At 48.2% G+C, this 18,965-nt stretch overlaps 3 protein-coding genes across 3 annotated transcripts; all 3 read left to right on the forward strand.

Moving 5' to 3' along the window:
• Window positions 1-1,944: 1,944 nt before the first annotated feature.
• LOC100846699 (alpha-1,2-galactosyltransferase gmh3-like) lies at window positions 1,945-5,018 on the forward strand. Its single transcript, XM_003566268.4, has 5 exons — window positions 1,945-2,457; window positions 2,676-2,708; window positions 2,822-2,912; window positions 3,239-3,499; window positions 4,600-5,018. Exons 1-5 carry the CDS (start codon window positions 2,014-2,016, stop codon window positions 4,698-4,700), a joined length of 930 nt encoding a protein of 309 aa, XP_003566316.1. The 5' UTR covers window positions 1,945-2,013; the 3' UTR covers window positions 4,701-5,018.
• A 179-nt stretch (window positions 5,019-5,197) lies between these two features.
• Window positions 5,198-7,287, forward strand: LOC100820892 (basic 7S globulin 2). The gene has a single exon (XM_010234951.3). The coding sequence runs from the start codon at window positions 5,791-5,793 to the stop codon at window positions 7,117-7,119; it is 1,329 nt and encodes a 442-aa protein (XP_010233253.2). The 5' UTR covers window positions 5,198-5,790; the 3' UTR covers window positions 7,120-7,287.
• Window positions 7,288-12,302: 5,015 nt separating this feature from the next.
• Window positions 12,303-13,738, forward strand: LOC106866181. The gene is made up of 2 exons (XM_014898937.2): window positions 12,303-13,341; window positions 13,446-13,738. The coding sequence occupies exons 1-2, from the start codon at window positions 12,477-12,479 to the stop codon at window positions 13,460-13,462; spliced, it is 882 nt and encodes a 293-aa protein (XP_014754423.2). The 5' UTR covers window positions 12,303-12,476; the 3' UTR covers window positions 13,463-13,738.
• Window positions 13,739-18,965: the final 5,227 nt, after the last annotated feature.

Below are 18,965 nucleotides of genomic sequence, written 5' to 3' on the forward strand. Positions count from 1 at the left end.
TTGTCGCGACTCCAACACACGGCCTGGCGCCCCGTCGCTGCTTTTCCGCCGCCGCGCCATCCTCTACTCCGTAGGCCCCGTGCCACCACACCGCTGCCGCAGTTGCCTCGACGCAACGCCTCCGGCTGCCCTCGTGACCTCACCGCTCGTCTTCTTGATTCGGCATGCCACCAAGTCCTTCCTTTCTCTCTTGGAGTCATCACCCGTTCTTGACGATGTCTCTGTGCCTGTCGCATGAGCCGTTGGCGTCGGAGAAAACAAGGTAAATGCATTTGAATTTTTTTGATGTTGCAAACCATATATGTTTCTATATGCTACAAGCATGCATTTGTTTTGCTATGTTCAAAAACACATCATGTTGCAACGATTCTGGATATGGAGCATTTGTTTTAATGTTGCAAATGCTTCATACGAAAAAAATTGTTATGAGACTAATGTTGCGACGAAATACTACATGTGATACTTTTTATGTTGCGAGGAACCAATGTTTCGATCAGTTTTTAGATGTTGCAAATGCCTCATACGGGATTTTTATGTTGCGAGAGAACAAACGAAATGCTCTATATGAGATTTTTTATGTTGCGAGACCAATGTTGCGACGAAATACTACATGTTAGATTTTTTATGTTGCTATAAGTTTTCGATGTTGCAAATGCTTTACGAGAATTTTTGTTGCGAGAGAACAATGTTGCGACGAAATGCTTTATATGAGATTTTTATGATGCGAGAGACCAATGTTGTAATAAGTTTTGGATGCTGCAATGTTTCATACGAGATTTTTTATGTCGTGACATACCGAAGTTGCGAGAGATGCCGCATTTGTCTATGAAAAGTACCAGAAACTTGCAATATTTTTAGCCATGCAGTCTTAGCAAAATACATGCTGCGTTACATCCGTCTGGTCAGAGTCAGTCTTGGTAACATTTTTCTTAGTCTCGATGCTATTTCTACCTCGATGATGTGAATGATGCGTACACATGCTGACATGCAGTAAACACGTAGAGTTGCAGCAGCGTGGAAATTGCACAAAACACTCAACATTGGTCCGGTTGTTGCGGAGAACACCCACTATTCGTCTTTTTTGCGCAAAACACCTACTATTTGGTTAATCCATTGCAAATAAGTTCTAACTCGAGTTTCAGCGTGCTAACGACGATTTGACTGGTGGGGCCCACTCGTCAGTGACACCGTGGCGCCCTGGCCTTGCTAGCATGGATCAGGTCGGGTTCCGTTATTCATCGCCGGCCACCGCAGGCTCCAGGCCATGAGTCGTCCCAAGCCACTGCTCTCAGCGCTCCGGCCATGCGTCTCTTGCCACTGGCGCGAACGCCGCCGTGGCCTTGGGCGCGTGCGCTGCCGTCCTGTGCGCGTAGGCCGCCGCTGCCCCTGTAACCCGCGCCGTCGCCCTGGCGGCCGACTGCGCCTCACGGGCATGAGCCACCGCCGCCGCCTTGTGCGCGGGGCGTCGCCGCGACTGCCTGGTGTGCAGGCCGCCGCCTCTGCCTTGGCATCGGGCAAGAGCACGAGCAAGGCCGTCTCCGCCGCGGGCCGCCGTCGACGCGGCCACGTGCGTCGCCGCTGTGGTGCGCGCCCAGCCGCACGCGCGCGCTGCACTGGGCACGACGCCACTGCGTTGACCCGATCCACGCTGGCAACGCCTAGCTGCCATGTTGGCCCTGCGGTGTGGATCCGAATGGTCAGAAATCTTGTTAACACACTTAAACTCGGCTTAGAACTAATGTGCAATGGATTAGTCGAACAGCAAGTGTTGCGTGAAAAAGACGAATAGCGATCGTTATTCATAAGGATTGGACCAATGTTGAGTGTCTTGTGCAATTGCCTGCAGCAGCAGCAGCGCACATGCGGGCTCGTGCACGACACAGAGGGATCACACGGAGATCTAATCGGTCGGTCTACAAAGATCGTTTCCCTAAAAGTAACGCATCTCACTTGAGTGATGAATCATGAAGTGTGAATTCTTTATTAGTCCCACCTCCTGAAAGAACACCATCCATGGTCACCCCGCCACGCCGCTCCGGCCACCACCGCGCCCGCCTCCGGCACCACCGCCTTCTCGCTCTCCTCCTCCTCCTACTCTTCCTCCTACCACACCTCTGCGTCCTCCTCCTCCGCCGCGCTAACTCCCTCGGCGGCCGCCGGTGCCTGTCCCTCGAGGCTGGAGCCGGACACCACCTCGTCCCCGGGCACCGGCCCAGCTTCTCCATCGTCACCCTCTCCGACGAGGGCGCTTCGGTCCGCGGCGCACGGGGGCGGTCCTTCCGCGGCTTGCTGGCGGCCACCGCGCGGAACAAGCAGGCCTACGCCTCCGCGCACGGGTACGGCCTGGCCGTGCTGCCCCCCGATGCCGTCGATCCCCGGCGGCCGCCATCCTGGAGCAAGGTCCTCGCCCTCCGCGCCCACCTGCACCGCCACCACTGGCTCTTCTGGAACGACGCGGTGAGTCGCGGCTACTCTACCACTCCCCTTGAGTCGCTAGTTCAACATTCATGCTCAAAATTGAACTTAGGAGATTTGGAGTTTGTCCTAGAACTAGAAGCGGGATAGTATATTCGGGACCCCGTTCCCGTTTGCATCACTTGTACTAAACGTTCTTGGAAAGAATCGTCGTGGTTTATTTATCCTGAATCGTTTTGTCTTTATCGTCATTTTTTCAGGACACGCTGGTTACTAACCCGGACATCCCGCTGGTGAGTCTGATGCTTATATGGAATCTTTGTTCTAACCAATAAGTATGCACGAGGATAAGTTTACGTACTACTAGTAGTTTGCTAGTTAATACTCCTGACTTTATGTGATGAAGGAGATAATTTTGTATTCGGTGATTGGACATAGTGATTTTGATGCATCGCCTGATCTGATTCTGACAGAGGATCTCAATGGGGTTAATGCCGGTAGGGAATTCTTGCACACAATTCATATGTACTTTATGTTTATCAAAACCATTTTGCAAGCAAAGCAATTCCCACTTTTGTGATATATCACACCCATGAACATGAATTTCTGCTTACCTACAGTAATAGCACTATATCTTCAGAATATGCTGGTACTTGGAATGATACATTCTTAGCAATCATTTTTAGTTTTCTTATTCTTTCGGTACTATAATCAACAACCTTACTTTTCCGCTCTTGTTAACAGCAGGTTCTGTACAAAAATAGAGATGAACACCATATCCATCAGTTATCATGATACCAAGATAACCATACTGCTTATGTAGGACTGTTCTTCATAAGGAGGTCAAAATGGAGTGAGAGATTCTTGGATACTTGGTGGAACCAAACAACATTTGTACAATTTGGTTCCACAAAAAGTGGAGATAATGCAGCACTGAAGCATATCATAGATCACTTATCACCTGAAGAAATGCGAGCACACGTCCGTACAGCAAATATGCAGTGCCTCTTCAACTCATATCCTTCGACGGCCACATGGAAGTCAGTTTACCGCATGATCTTCCACCCGTCCACTACATGGAAAGGTTTCCTCATGTGCTTTTTCACTCTGCATAAGAGTATTTACATTCCATAGTGAAAGAGGCCGAGGACTGGACTTCCTAAGAGTTCCTTAGTTTATCTCATTATCTGCTAATCTGCTATACTACCTGAGGGCTTTGCCAAAAATTAACTTACCAGATAGAAGTTTGTACTGACTTAAAGTTTGATACTCCCTCCGTCCAACAAAGGATGTCTCAACTTTGACTAAATTTAAATGCATCTATACATTATGTCATGTCTAGATACATCCAAATTCTGACAAACTTGAGACATCTTTAGTTGGACGGAGGGAGTACCATTTTTATCAGTAAAACCTGATAAAGTTGTACGTGTTCTGTTAGGAAAGATTAAGGTACATACGATTATGTGATTGAGCATGAATTTACTAGCAAAACATCAAGGTCAAGTATTTATAATTGAAAACATGATATATGTGGTTGACGTGTAATATTTCTGAATAAACTATTCTTCCCACTGTAAAGAACAAGAAATTGAATTAAATCAGAAGTCCGTTGCTCATACACAAGAAAGATGGCATGGACTCTTTGCCACAATTCATGAACAAGTTTTCCAATGAGTACATATCAGTTGTTTATAAATTATAACTTACTAGACACACCATGTATTGCTGCCTATCGCTGCATTAATTTATAAAGAAATTAACAGAACTAGTTGCAGTGCCATTCACACAAGTAGATATTCCCTTGCTTCATAAGAAGTTTGGCAACTTATCAGGTGAAATTATCCATTTCATGAAAACTTGAAAACGTAAGTCCGGAAGAATTTGGAAGGTGCATGTTAATTCGTCACACTTCTCTTTTAATTTTGAGTTGAAATTGAATTTGTTTTAGTAGAAACTAAAAAGCAAAATCCTTGACATTATGTTAGAACTGAAATTTTCAAGATATGTTTCACGAATTAAAAGAAAAACTCTTCGATTTATTTTTAAAAATATACATATGTTATCTGGTACCTGAATCAAGATTTTTTTATCAAATTTTTTACAGATTGTCATATTACTTCATACGTTGCCTTGTGTATGATGGTGTACATATATTTTGCTCATTGCATATTGATTGTGCAGGGGTTTATTCGGATGGAGACTTTATGGTCCATTTTGCTGGCCTGAATGACAAGCGAGGTTGGACTATTAAATTTCTTAGAGATATAAGAACTCGACGATGAGCATAATTACTCCAATTTTGAAACAAGCGAAGCAGAACCAGAAGAATGTGAAGAGCCTGGTTCTTCGTGCATCGTCAGATGTATTCCTACTCTGTCCTTTTATAGTTGGATAACATGTTCCATTTTCAGCAGCACAAACTACGCAGCCAGAGAGGTATGCCATACAACATGCATGCTCCCTCTTAAAAAAAGAGAAAGGTACCGACATCTTGTTTGTCTAGGGGGGCATGTTATATGCACTGCTCACTTGAGGTATAGGTGCATTTATGCACTAGAAACACAATTAGCATATATAACGATCGTTAAAATTTCCAATAATTTTATCCAAGATCATTTGAAGCGCAAGTTTGATTCAACCTCTTGGTGTCTTACCTTATGCCTCCATAATCCGTGAAAAACCTCCAACATAGAGTATCTTGATGCATTTATAATTGTTGTCGTACTCGAACAACAACTTAGTATAGAGGGTTAAGTGGCACTCGCCCAACCAAACGTCTTCCTAGAAAAACACACTTTCCCATTACGGACTACATACTCACTTCCAAGAACAAACCGTTTCTTCAGAGTGGAGTACAGCTGAGGTCCTCATCTCCCCTTTCAAGCTTCATGATCCATTTTGACAGAAGGTTAACACTAACATAAGATACAGGTCGGCCGGAGCATTGAGAGAGGTGAGTGTCAACTTTGAAGGTCAAGCAAGCCACAGTTGATTTGTTTTGGGTACAATAGGCCGGATCGATCCAGCGCATTCGCAGCAGCGTAGATCTCCATGTTTGGACTTTCGGTTGTTTAATCACTCGACTGTATTAAAAAAAGAACTGTAATTACATTCGATCGCTGCATGAAGATTGACGCTGGATTATGACCCGATGGATAAAATCCTCTTGCTTTGCCAGTGCACAGTCAACTCTTGTCATGACTAAAAACAAAGAAATCAGTGGTCAAGTGGATGTACGATACTTACAATTCGCCGGATAGATTTCGAGTTCATCTTTACTGAGATCTTGAGAAGTCTAACCAACGATCAAATGGTCTTCATAACTGGAGTATAAAATCACTCGCATCAAGCCTAGCAAAGCACAGCTATAGCATGTCACAGCCCAAGCTTTCTCCCATGGCCATGCATCTGACCCGATTCTTCCCGCTCGCCATCTCACTGCTCCTGCTAGCTCTATCACCACCAGCCACATTGCACCAGTGCACAGCGCAGGGCTCGTCGCCGTACAAGCCGCTGGTCTCCCATCTGGCCAGGGACCCCGCCACCTCCCTCTACACCATCTCCATCCAGGACAGCGGGCCGCTCGTCGTGGACCTCGCCGGACCGCTCCTCTGGTCCACCTGCCGGCCCAAACACCCCACCTTCCCCTGCGGATCCGACGAGTGCACGGCCGCCAACAACAGTGGCCCATTGGCCAGCAGCCAGGCGCCCAGCAGCGAATCATGCGAGTGCACCTGCACTGCGCGGCCGTGCAACCCGGTGACGGGCGCGTGCGCGGCGGGGGACCTGACGCGCTCCGCCATGTCCGCCAACGCCACCGACGGCCGGAGCCTGCTAGGCTACACGGTGTCCTTCACCTCCGTGACCTCGTGCGCGCCGGACGCCCTGCTGGACTCGCTCCCGGCCGGCGCCGTGGGCGTCGCGGGGCTGTCCCGCGCGCCGCTGTCCCTGCCCTCGCAGCTCTCGTACGCGCTCGGGAGCAGCCGGTTCGCGCTCTGCCTGCCCGGGGTGGCCGTCTTCGGCGACACGCCCATCTACCTCAGCGGCTTCCCGCTGGAGCTCACGGGCGTCATCGCGTCCACGCCGCTCCTCAGGAACCCGAAGAACAGAGACGCATACTACGTCCCCGTCGTGGCCATCTCCGTGTTCTGGACCACGGCAGGCGCTGCCGCGGACGTCTCTGCCGCGCTCCCGCCGCGTGCGCTGGAGATGGACACGGCCACGGGACGCGGCGGGGTCACGCTGAGCACCGTGGCGCGGTACACGGCGCTGCGGTCCGACGTGTACCGGGCGGTCCTACAGGCGTACGACGCGTCCGTCCGGAAGGCGCCCCCCGGGTACGCGGTGACCAAGGTGGAGCCGCCGGCGGGGTCGCCGTTCGAGGTGTGCTACGACGCGTGGACGCTGCGGCCGACGAAGCGGACCGGGTGGGACGTGCCCACGATCCGCCTGGAGCTGGCCGCGGGGGCGTCGAGCAACTGGACCATCAACAGCGGCAACTCCTTGGTGCAGGTCGCGGATCGCACCGTGTGCCTTGCGTTCGTCGATATGGGCCGTGAGGATGGGCCGGCGGCGGTGATCGGCACGTACCAGCTGGAGGACAACCTGCTGGTGTTCGACGCAGGCAAGGACGTGCTCAGGTTCAGCGGCCTGCTCTGGGGTTCCGGCGCCACCTGCAGTAGCTTCAACTTCACCTCCTAGGCCCTAGGAAACGCAGTGCAGCGATGTGTTGTTGTACTCCAGTATGTTGACTTCCTTACCGCTTCTTTTCATCACGCTGCAGCGCAGCAACCATGCGGGTGAACAAATAAAGTGAACACATTTTGTATGGGTCTTTCTTTTCCTAATTTTTTTAATGCGTCATGATCACATTCGCCTTTTTTTTAGAAAGATAGGGCTCCTGTCCCTGTTCCATCCATACGAACGAAACAGACCAAAACATTGTCTCAGCAGTCAGTTCCAACGAGTTTCTGGCCATACAAAGCCCTAATGCTAATGCCAAACAACTACGAGTAGTTCTAGCGCCTCTTTTACAGTCAATTACATCTCCACATGATAGCTGGACAAAATGACATCGAATATATCACCGAAGGTTTTTGATCTCTCACAGGGAGGGGTCTTTGAGGGACCTCGACATGATTCCCTGGCAGTCATTGAGTGTCAGCATCGAGATCGCCCTCCTCTTCTTCATCTCGGGCGAAGCCTTGGGGTCTCCACTGATTTGTCCTCCAACCGTCGAAGCATAAGTGCTAGAACGTCCTGATTTGCGCTTGAACAGAGAAGCTTCCACGAGCGTAGGTGTAGCAGGACCATTCGCCAGATCACCTGCATTGAAGTACATACAGAAGAACGAAAAAAGAGATTATTATGACATTTCCATAACGACCAAAGAACAACTGCAATAGCCATATTAAGTACTTCATTTTTCCTATTTCCCACCTAGAAGTGTGCAATTTGTTCTAGGCTAGAGCCCAGGGATTTCCCAAACAACAAACTCATGAGTTCCCAAACAATTGTGGCCACAACACAGTCAAAGAATAGGTGTTGTGTAGTCTCAGGTTCAGCACAAAACAAGCAAGTAAGATCATTAACATGTTGTCTCTTCTGCAAGTTATCTCTAGTTAGAATTCTGTTATGACTCACTAACCAGAGGAAGGTATGGATCTTGGGTGGTAAATGTAATTTCCAAACAGTTTGTACAAAAACATGTGTGATCCCTCTAAAATTGACCATAGCATACAATGAGCTAGTGGTGTATACACCCTTGCTGTTTAATTTCCAAACTAACCGGTCTGGGTCTTCAGAAATGGTGACAGAGGATATTAAAGCTATCAAATCATGCCAGAGTTGCATACGGCGAGGTGAGAAACCTCTCCTAAATGAGAGTTTGAGTTCAGAGCCATCCCATACATCAGCCACAGATTTGTGATGCTCATTGCAGATGAAATATATTTCTCAAAACTGGATAGCTAAGCTAGAGCTCCCTATCCATTGATCTTCCCAAAATTTCACATTTTTCCCATTACCAATTTTCCAAAAATAACCTAGGTTTGCTGCATGAGAGGCCCAAAGACAGCTTTCCAAAAAGGAGAGGCAAAGGTATCAGGACAAGCAAATAAATTGGGAGAACTAGTGTCATATGTGATGTCAATAATCTGCCTCCAAAGTTTATTTGTATCTAGATTGTATCTCTTAATCCAATTAGCTAACAACAAACATTGAGGTCTCTTAGATTGGAAATGCCTAGCCCCCCAAACTCCTTTTTCAGAGTAACCAAATCCCAATTTGCCAGGTGATATTTCACATGACCTTCATAATTATCCCGAAAACAATGTCGCAGCACGGGGCTTTGACAACGGGGATGCGCGAGCACCCCCTTTTAGGTTCGGTAGTGGGCGACGGGGATCGCTCCGGCGATCGCCGTGAGGCCAATGTAAAGCGCAAGAGCACAATGAACACGAGAACGTTTTTACCCAGGTTCGGGCCACCCTGCGGTGTAAAACCCTACGTTCTGCTTCTGAGTTTGTTATTAGCCGGTGAACCAAGGTTTACAGGTTGCCAGGGGGAGTCCCCGGGTGCTCTCTCTCTCTTTTTCGCTAAGGGCTTCTTGCTACTTCTGGCTATTGCTAATACCTGTACTGAACCAACGAAAGACCGAACCCTTTGACCGTTGGCGGGGGTCCTCCTTTTATATCTAAGGGGATACCACAGGTGCCATGGTGCATGGATTACAAGTGGCGAGCAGGGAGCTTGGGCAGCTCCTCCTCGGTGCGCTGGCATACATGCAGAAATGCTAGCCTTGTAGCTAGGGGTCAAGGCCTAAAAACTAGCTCTGGGTAGCCACTGTTTGGCTGACTAGATGGATAACCCCCTCTTGTCGGCTCATTGAATGCGCCGTGCGCCTCACTCCTTGTCCTGACGAAACTGCACACCGGGTGCCTGCCGCGCACCCACGTGGCGCTGCTGCTCTATTTGCTCGGCCCTGCCCTCGCGGTGGAGACCTGCTCCCGGGAGCGCCCCTCCCAGCAAGCACCTTCCCGTGAGGTGCCCAGGCGGGATTATTCCCCGAAGCCCCGCTAGCCCTGCCGGGCTGGTAGCTTGCCAGGCAGCCTGCACGTTGCTGCCCGGGGTGCGATCCTCCCAGGGACCAAGCGATGCGACCCACGCGTCGTGCAGTGGTGGCACCCCAGGTGCCGCTGGTGGGATAGTAGGCCCCGGGCGTGGGCCGACAACACCTGTTCCCTAGCGAACTCTTCCCTGGCCGGTTGCCGGGCTACGCCCCAACCGACGTGTGGGTCCCGACTCGTCTCGGGCCCATGTCTCTTCGTCTTCAAGTGACCCCGCCGTTACGGGCAAAGAGGTGGGTGCGAGATTTTCGCCGTAACCTCCCCCTTAAACAAGGAAGTTAAGGCCACTTATCGCATTATCCCCACGATCTGTAGTAATCCCAGCGCACCCGCTGTTGGGAATATGCCCTAGAGGCAATCATGTATGATGTAATTCCCAATGTATTCATAAATATTATTGAGTTGTCCTTGTTTGAACATCTGATATGTATCATTGAATATGTGATTTGATTGTGGAACTATGTATTCATGTTGTTCATACTAAATTGTCCTTAGTCATTGAGGTTGTGCTGGACACATAACCTAGACTAATGTGAAAGTTGGCTGATGACTCGGTTCCACTTGTCATGGGCATGGTGATGTCATTCCAGCTTACACGGACTCGGCTAAAGAGTTTAGCGAGTCGGACTGACCCATATTGAGATGCAACGAGTAGGTCGTCATTTGCATGTCTCAATCAATGTAATCCTTAGACCTGAGGTTATCGCACAATCCGAGTTGTGGATCACCAACTTAGGTTCTGTCAAACGTTGTTCCGTAACAGGGCAGTTATAAAGGCAGAGTTCGGGTTGACTGAGAATCAAGCTGTGTGATGTGGATAACCAAGATGGGATTTTGCCCCTCCGACTGGAGAGATATTCTCTGGGCCCTCTTGAGTGATATGATTCGGGAAGCATGGCCATGCGCGACTTGGTTAATTGTTAACCGGGTTGATCGACTAAGAGTTAGTCGGATGAATCGTATATCACAGATCGAGAAGAGAGTTGAACTATTAAAGGGATGACGATTAATCGCCTATAGTTCGACAAGGTATATCGTGAGGCAAAAAGGGACTAAGACGTATGTCACATTGGAAGGTACGTCGTCATGACTCGATGGTACTTGGGAGTCGGCACGTTCTGCTAGGAGCCGCTACCGATTGATCGATTGTGAGTCGGACTCCAATCGTGTCCAAGTCGCCATGAGCCTGTGGGGTCACACACTTAAGAGCGGGAGCAAGTATTTGGTCGGGTTGGACCCGAACTGGAATTGGGCTGACAATGCGAGTTGGACTCGCAGGGTGGATGGGCCACAAGGCTTGGAGCCCACTTCCACTCGATATATAAGCAGGGGCGTGGGATGCCTAAAGGGCACGGTTTTTTCCACTCTCATGCGTTGAGAACCCTAGCCCGATTCAGTTCAACCGTCGCACCGGATCTAGCAGTCCGCCGCCGGAGCTCCTCCTCGCACGTGTGGATACCGGCAGAGGTGCTGTACGTTCAGCACTTCGACGATCGCGGGATTGGATCGGCTGGATCGGATCGAGGGACTGCACTGCATCAAGGCGCCGCATCAATAATCCGCAACTGCGCGTCTAGTGGTAATCCTCGTGGCCTTCTACCTCGGCTAGATCTTGGGAGTTCGCGTAGGAAAAGTTTTTGTTTATCTCTACGCGCCCCTTCAGTGGTATCAGAGCGGTAGCTTCTGGTATTAGGCCCTTGATCGCGCATATGTGATATGCAGTAGGCATTAGATTGGATCTAGTTGCTGTTTTGGTGGTCGGTCTATGAGATAGATCGGTTTTGTACAAGGTTGATTGGATCAATCATACTCGGGGATATGGATGATCTGTTGTCCGTGATCATACTGCTAAGGTCGTGGAACGACATACCCCTACCGGTCGGTTTCCGCCATCGGGGTATACTGTGACACGTAAATCCAGTTGCGGTGATCGAAGATCAAAGAGTTTGGTCGAATCGGAACACAGATCGGATCTGGGTAAAATTGTTTTATCCCCGGCTTCGCCCTGTCGTAGCGCCTTAGATGTCGTTGCGAGATTCACAACGCCGATAGATATCGTTTCTATGCATAACTTGTTTTGCAGGATGTTGTGAATGGTATGGCTTATGTGCATGTGATGTGTGTAATCCATACGTGATCTGCGTGTCACGTTTTTTTTTGTCAGCCGGCTGGAGCCTAGGTGCTGTCATTTATTGTATAACGACCTGCGTGTCGAATTTTCCATGTAATTTCCGTTCACTAGCTAGTGTAGCTACTTGGAGAACCTGGAGGACATGCAATCCGATGTACAAGTCGGCGACATGGAGTAAGGCGGCACGTGACAAGAATTGGCACGAGTCTACTTACAAGCTTTGTGGAGATGGAGATCACCATGAAGAGAGCCATACCATTTCACATTATAATTGCTTTATTTGTGTTATTGTTATGTCTCAGTTTTACCTCTATTAGATAGTTGGTAGTTTAAATCTCTCAAAGAAGGTCTAGTCGGTCGCCCCGCCAAGTGCTGCACCATCACAAGTTGGACATTCTTGGTAGTGGGCTCATGAAATTGAGGTGCTACCAATTCTTTCCAACTAGGTGGGTTTTGAGTCGGACTCTTACAGCGGAAGCACTTGGTAAGCTAGACGAGTCCATCACAACGGTTGTGGGGCTCGGGGCGAGGTAGGTCGGGAGCCGAGGCATGTGATGCCACCCGACTAACAGGAGTCGTATGAGATGCGATTGGCAAGGTGTTGCCTACCCAGATCACTTGGCGGCTAGCGGTGATGCTAAAGCTCACTAGTCGTTTTGCTTATTTAGGATCCTGAATCACTTAGTAACCATCGGAGAGATGTTGGTTCTAGTGGGAGCATAAGTATTAAAGCGTTTAATATTCCTGCTCTTTTATGAATACATGTCTTAAGTGTTTTGCATATTTTCTGTTGTAGATCAATGGCACCTAGCAACCTTCCTCATTTGTCCACTTTTGCGTTGAGGTCGATCCTAGAGAAAGATAAACTTAATGGAACTAATTTCACCAACTGGTATCGTAATCTGAGGATAGTCCTCAAGCAAGAAAAGAAGGACCATGTTCTAGACACTCCACTCCCAGATGAGCCTGATGAAGATGCGACAGTCGCTGTCATGAATGCCCACCGTAAGGCTAGAGATGAGTCTACGGAAATTAGCTGTCTTATGCTTGCACACATGGAACCGGACTTGCAGCAGCAGTTCGAGAATGTTGAGGCCTACGATATGATCGAAAGCCTCAAAAGTATGTTCCAGGCTCAGGCAAAGACCGAGAGGTATCAAGTCTCTCAAGCTTTGCTTGGCTGTAAGCTCAAAGACGGCGATCCACTGAGTCCGCACGTGATCAAGATGACTGGTTACGTGCAGTCTTTGGATAGGCTGGGTTTTCCCATAAGCGATGAGTTCGCTACAGATATAGTTCTGAACTCTCTTCCTAGTGCATATGCTCCGTTCATCTCGAACTATCACATGCATGGTATGGATAAGAAGCTCACTGAACTACATGGGATGCTCAAGACAGCAGAGGCTGACCTCAAGAAAGGCACCAGTCAAGTGTTGATGGTGCAGAATAAGGCTAAGTTCAAGAAGGGTTCTTGGACTAAGAAGAAGAAGGCTAAGTCAGGAGGCAAAACTCAGGACTCTGTCCCGAGCGCTGCCTCAGGGACTAAGCCATCTCCTACAGCTGGATCCACTTGCTTCTATTGCAAGACGGATGGGCACTGGAAGAGGAACTGCAGCAAGTTTTTGGCTGACAAAGCCAAGAGTGGAAGTGGGACTTCTAACTCAGGTACGCTTGTTTGTAATGTTATAGACATTTATCTTGCTGATGCACCTAACAGTTCATGGGTATATGATACCGGATCAGTAATTCACATCTGCAACTCGTTGCAGGGGCTGGTAAGAACTAGGAGCGTGGCAAGAGGCGAGGTTGATATTCGAGTCGGCAACAAAGCGAGAGTCGCTGCGTTGGAAGTCGGCACGATGCAACTTCATTTACCTTCAGGATTCTTAATGGAGCTGAATAATTGTTATTATGTTCCAGTGCTTAGTCGAAACATTATTTCTGCCTCATGTTTAATGAGACAAGGTTATGAGTCGAATATTAAGAATAATGGTTGTTCTTTATATTTGAAAGATATGTTTCACGGCTTTGCACCCGTCCTGGACGGGTTATTTATTTTGAATCTTGATAGTGAATCAGTCTATAACATAAATGTGAAAAGGTTAAAACCAAATGATCTGAATATGACTTACTTTTGGCACTGTCGGCTTGGTCATATAAGTTGGAAGCGCATGAAGAAGCTCCATGATGATGGACTTTTAACTTCGTTCGACTTGGAGTCGTTCGAGACATGCGAGTCATGCCTACTCGGCAAAATGACCAAGACGCCTTTTGCAAGGAGTTGTGAAAGGGCGTCTGACTTGTTGGATCTAATACATAGTGATGTATGTGGCCCAATGAGCACGACAGCCAGAGGTGGTTATGAGTACTTCATTACCTTCACTGATGATTTGAGTAGATATGGATATGTCTATTTAATGAAACACAAGTCGGAAGCCTTTGAGAAATTCAAGGAATTCCAGAGTGAGGTACAAAATCAACTCGGCAAGAAAATAAAGTTTCTACGGTCGGACCGTGGAGGCGAGTACATGAGCCATGAGTTTGATGACCATCTAAAGAGTTGTGGAATAGTTCCTCAGCTTACTCCACCGGGTACGCCGCAGAGGAACGGTGTATCAGAACGGCGGAATCGGACCTTGTTGGACATGGTACGATCAATGATGAGTCGAACAGATCTACCTTTGTCATTTTGGGGATATTGTCTAGAAACTGCAGCGTTCACACTAAACAGAGTACCATCGAAATCGGTAGAGAAGACACCGCATGAGATGTGGACTGGCAAAAGGCCGAGTTTGTCTTTTCTTAAGATTTGGGGCTGTGAAGCATTCGTCAAGCGACTTCAGTCGGACAAGCTCACGGCCAAGTCGGATAAGTGTATTTTCGTGGGGTATCCAAGGGAAACCTTAGGGTACTACTTCTACAACCGAGAAGAGGGCAAAGTGTTTGTCGCTCGGAACGGTGTCTTCCTTGAGAAAGAGTTTCTCAGTCGGGGAGTCAGTGGGAGCACAGTGCAACTCGAAGAAATTCGGGAGGAACCTGCTAGAGGCGAGTCAGCTACAGTCTTAGAGGCTGAGCCGGTCGTGGTATCTATGCCGGTAAAAGCACCAGAACCACGGAGATCTGCTAGATTGCAAAGTGCTCGTGAAGTATTACTGTTAGACAGTGATGAGCCGACAACTTATTCGGAAGCGATGGTGGGATCTGATTCTGAGTCATGGCTTGGAGCCATGAGATCTGAGTTAAAGTCCATGGATGAAAATCAAGTTTGGACCTTGGTTGATCTGCCAGACGGTGCAAGACCCGTCGAGAGCAAATGGGTCTTTAAGAAGAAAACTGACATGGATGGAAATGTTTCTGTCTATAAAGCACGGCTTGTCGCGAAGGGGTTCCGACAGGTTCAAGGAGTTGACTACGACGAGACCTTCTCGCCCGTAGCAATGCTTAAGTCGGTTCGGATCATGTTAGCTATAGCAGCCTATTTCGACTATGAGATATGGCAGATGGATGTCAAGACGGCTTTCCTCAATGGAAATTTAACTGAGGACGTGTATATGATACAGCCCGAAGGTTTTGTCGATCCGGCTAACGCTGACAAGGTATGCAAACTTCAGAAATCCATTTATGGACTGAAGCAAGCATCTCGGAGTTGGAACATTCGCTTTGATGAGGTAGTCAAATCTTTTGGCTTCATCAAGAGCGATCATGATTCTTGTTTGTACAAGAAGTTTAGTGGGAGCAAAGTAAATTTTCTAATCTTATATGTGGACGACATATTATTGATGGGAAATGATGTCTTGATGTTGCAAGAAACCAAAGAATCATTGGAAAGGAGTTTCGCAATGAAAGATTTGGGTGAGGCAACTTACATACTGGGAATCAGGATCTATAGAGATAGATCTAGGCGGCTCATTGGATTGAGTCAAAGTACATATTTGGACAAAGTGTTGAAGAAATTCAACATGGAATCGTCTAAGAAGGGATTCTTACCGATGTCCCATGGTGTAAAGCTTAGCAAGACTCAGTGTCCTTCGACAACTGATGAGCGAAATCGGATGAGTGCGATCCCGTATGCTTCGGCAGTCGGATCCATCATGTATGCCATGATTTGTACTAGGCCTGATGTTTCCTATGCTCTAAGTGCAACAAGCAGATACCAGGCTGACCCTGGCGAAAGCCACTGGGTAGCAGTTAAAAACATCCTTAAGTACTTGAGAAGGACTAAGGACATGTTCCTAGTTTATGGAGGTGAGGATGAACTCAGTGTAAAGGGTTACACGGATGCGAGTTATCTCACCGACTCAGATGATTCTCGTTCGCAATCTGGATATGTGTTCGTGATGAACGGAGGGGCTGTGAGCTGGAAGAGTTCCAAGCAAGATACTGTGTCTGCGTCTACAACAGAGGCTGAGTATATTGCTGCCTCGGAGGCAGCAAAGGAAGCCGTTTGGATCAGGAATCTCCTGATTGATCTTGGTGTGGTTCAGGGCGCGTCCAATTCATTGGACGTATATTGTGACAACAATGGTGCTATCGCACAAGCCAAGGAACCTAGACAACACCAGAAGAACAAACATATACTCATGCGTTACCACCTCATTCGCCAGTTCGTCGAACAAGGTGATATCAAGTTATGCAGGGTACACACGGATGCAAACATTGCAGATCCATTGACAAAGGCGCTACCACAGCCTAAGCATGAGGCGCACATGAGAGGTATGGGCATTAGATGTCTAGACATATGATGTCAAGATGATTGACTCTAGTGCAAGTGGGAGACTGTTGGGAATATGCCCTAGAGGCAATCATGTATGATGTAATTCCCAATGTATTCATAAATATTATTGAGTTGTCCTTGTTTGAACATCTGATATGTATCATTGAATATGTGATTTGATTGTGGAACTATGTATTCATGTTGTTCATACTAAATTGTCCTTAGTCATTGAGGTTGTGCTGGACACATAACCTAGACTAATGTGAAAGTTGGCTGATGACTCGGTTCCACTTGTCATGGGCATGGTGATGTCATTCCAGCTTACACGGACTCGGCTAAAGAGTTTAGCGAGTCGGACTGACCCATATTGAGATGCAACGAGTAGGTCGTCATTTGCATGTCTCAATCAATGTAATCCTTAGACCTGAGGTTATCGCACAATCCGAGTTGTGGATCACCAACTTAGGTTCTGTCAAACGTTGTTCCGTAACAGGGCAGTTATAAAGGCAGAGTTCGGGTTGACTGAGAATCAAGCTGTGTGATGTGGATAACCAAGATGGGATTTTGCCCCTCCGACTGGAGAGATATTCTCTGGGCCCTCTTGAGTGATATGATTCGGGAAGCATGGCCATGCGCGACTTGGTTAATTGTTAACCGGGTTGATCGACTAAGAGTTAGTCGGATGAATCGTATATCACAGATCGAGAAGAGAGTTGAACTATTAAAGGGATGACGATTAATCGCCTATAGTTCGACAAGGTATATCGTGAGGCAAAAAGGGACTAAGACGTATGTCACATTGGAAGGTACGTCGTCATGACTCGATGGTACTTGGGAGTCGGCACGTTCTGCTAGGAGCCGCTACCGATTGATCGATTGTGAGTCGGACTCCAATCGTGTCCAAGTCGCCATGAGCCTGTGGGGTCACACACTTAAGAGCGGGAGCAAGTATTTGGTCGGGTTGGACCCGAACTGGAATTGGGCTGACAATGCGAGTTGGACTCGCAGGGTGGATGGGCCACAAGGCTTGGAGCCCACTTCCACTCGATATATAAGCAGGGGCGTGGGATGCCTAAAGGGCACGGTTTTTTCCACTCTCATGCGTTGAGAACCCTAGCCCGATTCAGTTCAACCGTCGCACCGGATCTAGCAGTCCGCCGCCGGAGCTCCTCCTCGCACGTGTGGATACCGGCAGAGGTGCTGTACGTTCAGCACTTCGACGATCGCGGGATTGGATCGGCTGGATCGGATCGAGGGACTGCACTGCATCAAGGCGCCGCATCAATAATCCGCAACTGCGCGTCTAGTGGTAATCCTCGTGGCCTTCTACCTCGGCTAGATCTTGGGAGTTCGCGTAGGAAAAGTTTTTGTTTATCTCTACGCGCCCCTTCAGTGGTATCAGAGCGGTAGCTTCTGGTATTAGGCCCTTGATCGCGCATATGTGATATGCAGTAGGCATTAGATTGGATCTAGTTGCTGTTTTGGTGGTCGGTCTATGAGATAGATCGGTTTTGTACAAGGTTGATTGGATCAATCATACTCGGGGATATGGATGATCTGTTGTCCGTGATCATACTGCTAAGGTCGTGGAACGACATACCCCTACCGGTCGGTTTCCGCCATCGGGGTATACTGTGACACGTAAATCCAGTTGCGGTGATCGAAGATCAAAGAGTTTGGTCGAATCGGAACACAGATCGGATCTGGGTAAAATTGTTTTATCCCCGGCTTCGCCCTGTCGTAGCGCCTTAGATGTCGTTGCGAGATTCACAACGCCGATAGATATCGTTTCTATGCATAACTTGTTTTGCAGGATGTTGTGAATGGTATGGCTTATGTGCATGTGATGTGTGTAATCCATACGTGATCTGCGTGTCACGTTTTTTTTTGTCAGCCGGCTGGAGCCTAGGTGCTGTCATTTATTGTATAACGACCTGCGTGTCGAATTTTCCATGTAATTTCCGTTCACTAGCTAGTGTAGCTACTTGGAGAACCTGGAGGACATGCAATCCGATGTACAAGTCGGCGACATGGAGTAAGGCGGCACGTGACAAGAATTGGCACGAGTCTACTTACAAGCTTTGTGGAGATGGAGATCACCATGAAGAGAGCCATACCATTTCACATTATAATTGCTTTATTTGTGTTATTGTTATGTCTCAGTTTTACCTCTATTAGATAGTTGGTAGTTTAAATCTCTCAAAGAAGGTCTAGTCGGTCGCCCCGCCAAGTGCTGCACCATCACAAGTTGGACATTCTTGGTAGTGGGCTCATGAAATTGAGGTGCTACCAATTCTTTCCAACTAGGTGGGTTTTGAGTCGGACTCTTACAGCGGAAGCACTTGGTAAGCTAGACGAGTCCATCACAACGGTTGTGGGGCTCGGGGCGAGGTAGGTCGGGAGCCGAGGCATGTGATGCCACCCGACTAACAGGAGTCGTATGAGATGCGATTGGCAAGGTGTTGCCTACCCAGATCACTTGGCGGCTAGCGGTGATGCTAAAGCTCACTAGTCGTTTTGCCCCCCTAAGGAGCTTTGGGTTTTGTTTAGTTAAAAGTTAGCCATCGCTACTACT

This window comes from Brachypodium distachyon, chromosome 2 (assembly GCF_000005505.3).
Source record: "Brachypodium distachyon strain Bd21 chromosome 2, Brachypodium_distachyon_v3.0, whole genome shotgun sequence".
Classification (NCBI taxonomy): Eukaryota; Viridiplantae; Streptophyta; class Magnoliopsida; order Poales; family Poaceae; genus Brachypodium; species Brachypodium distachyon.

Excerpts from the sequence above, each read along its gene's own strand:
- LOC100846699 (XM_003566268.4), top strand. The coding sequence starts at position 2,014 with ATGGTCACCCCGCCACGCCGCTCCGGCCACCACCGCGCCCGCCTCCGG. Across the intron at positions 2,458-2,675 it reads GGCTCTTCTGGAACGACGCG|GACACGCTGGTTACTAACCC; the intron begins GTGAGTCGCGGC and ends TCATTTTTTCAG. Across the intron at positions 3,500-4,599 it reads CCCGTCCACTACATGGAAAG|GGGTTTATTCGGATGGAGAC; the intron begins GTTTCCTCATGT and ends TTGATTGTGCAG.
- LOC100820892 (XM_010234951.3), top strand. The coding sequence starts at position 5,791 with ATGTCACAGCCCAAGCTTTCTCCCATGGCCATGCATCTGACCCGATTC.
- LOC106866181 (XM_014898937.2), top strand. The coding sequence starts at position 12,477 with ATGGCACCTAGCAACCTTCCTCATTTGTCCACTTTTGCGTTGAGGTCG.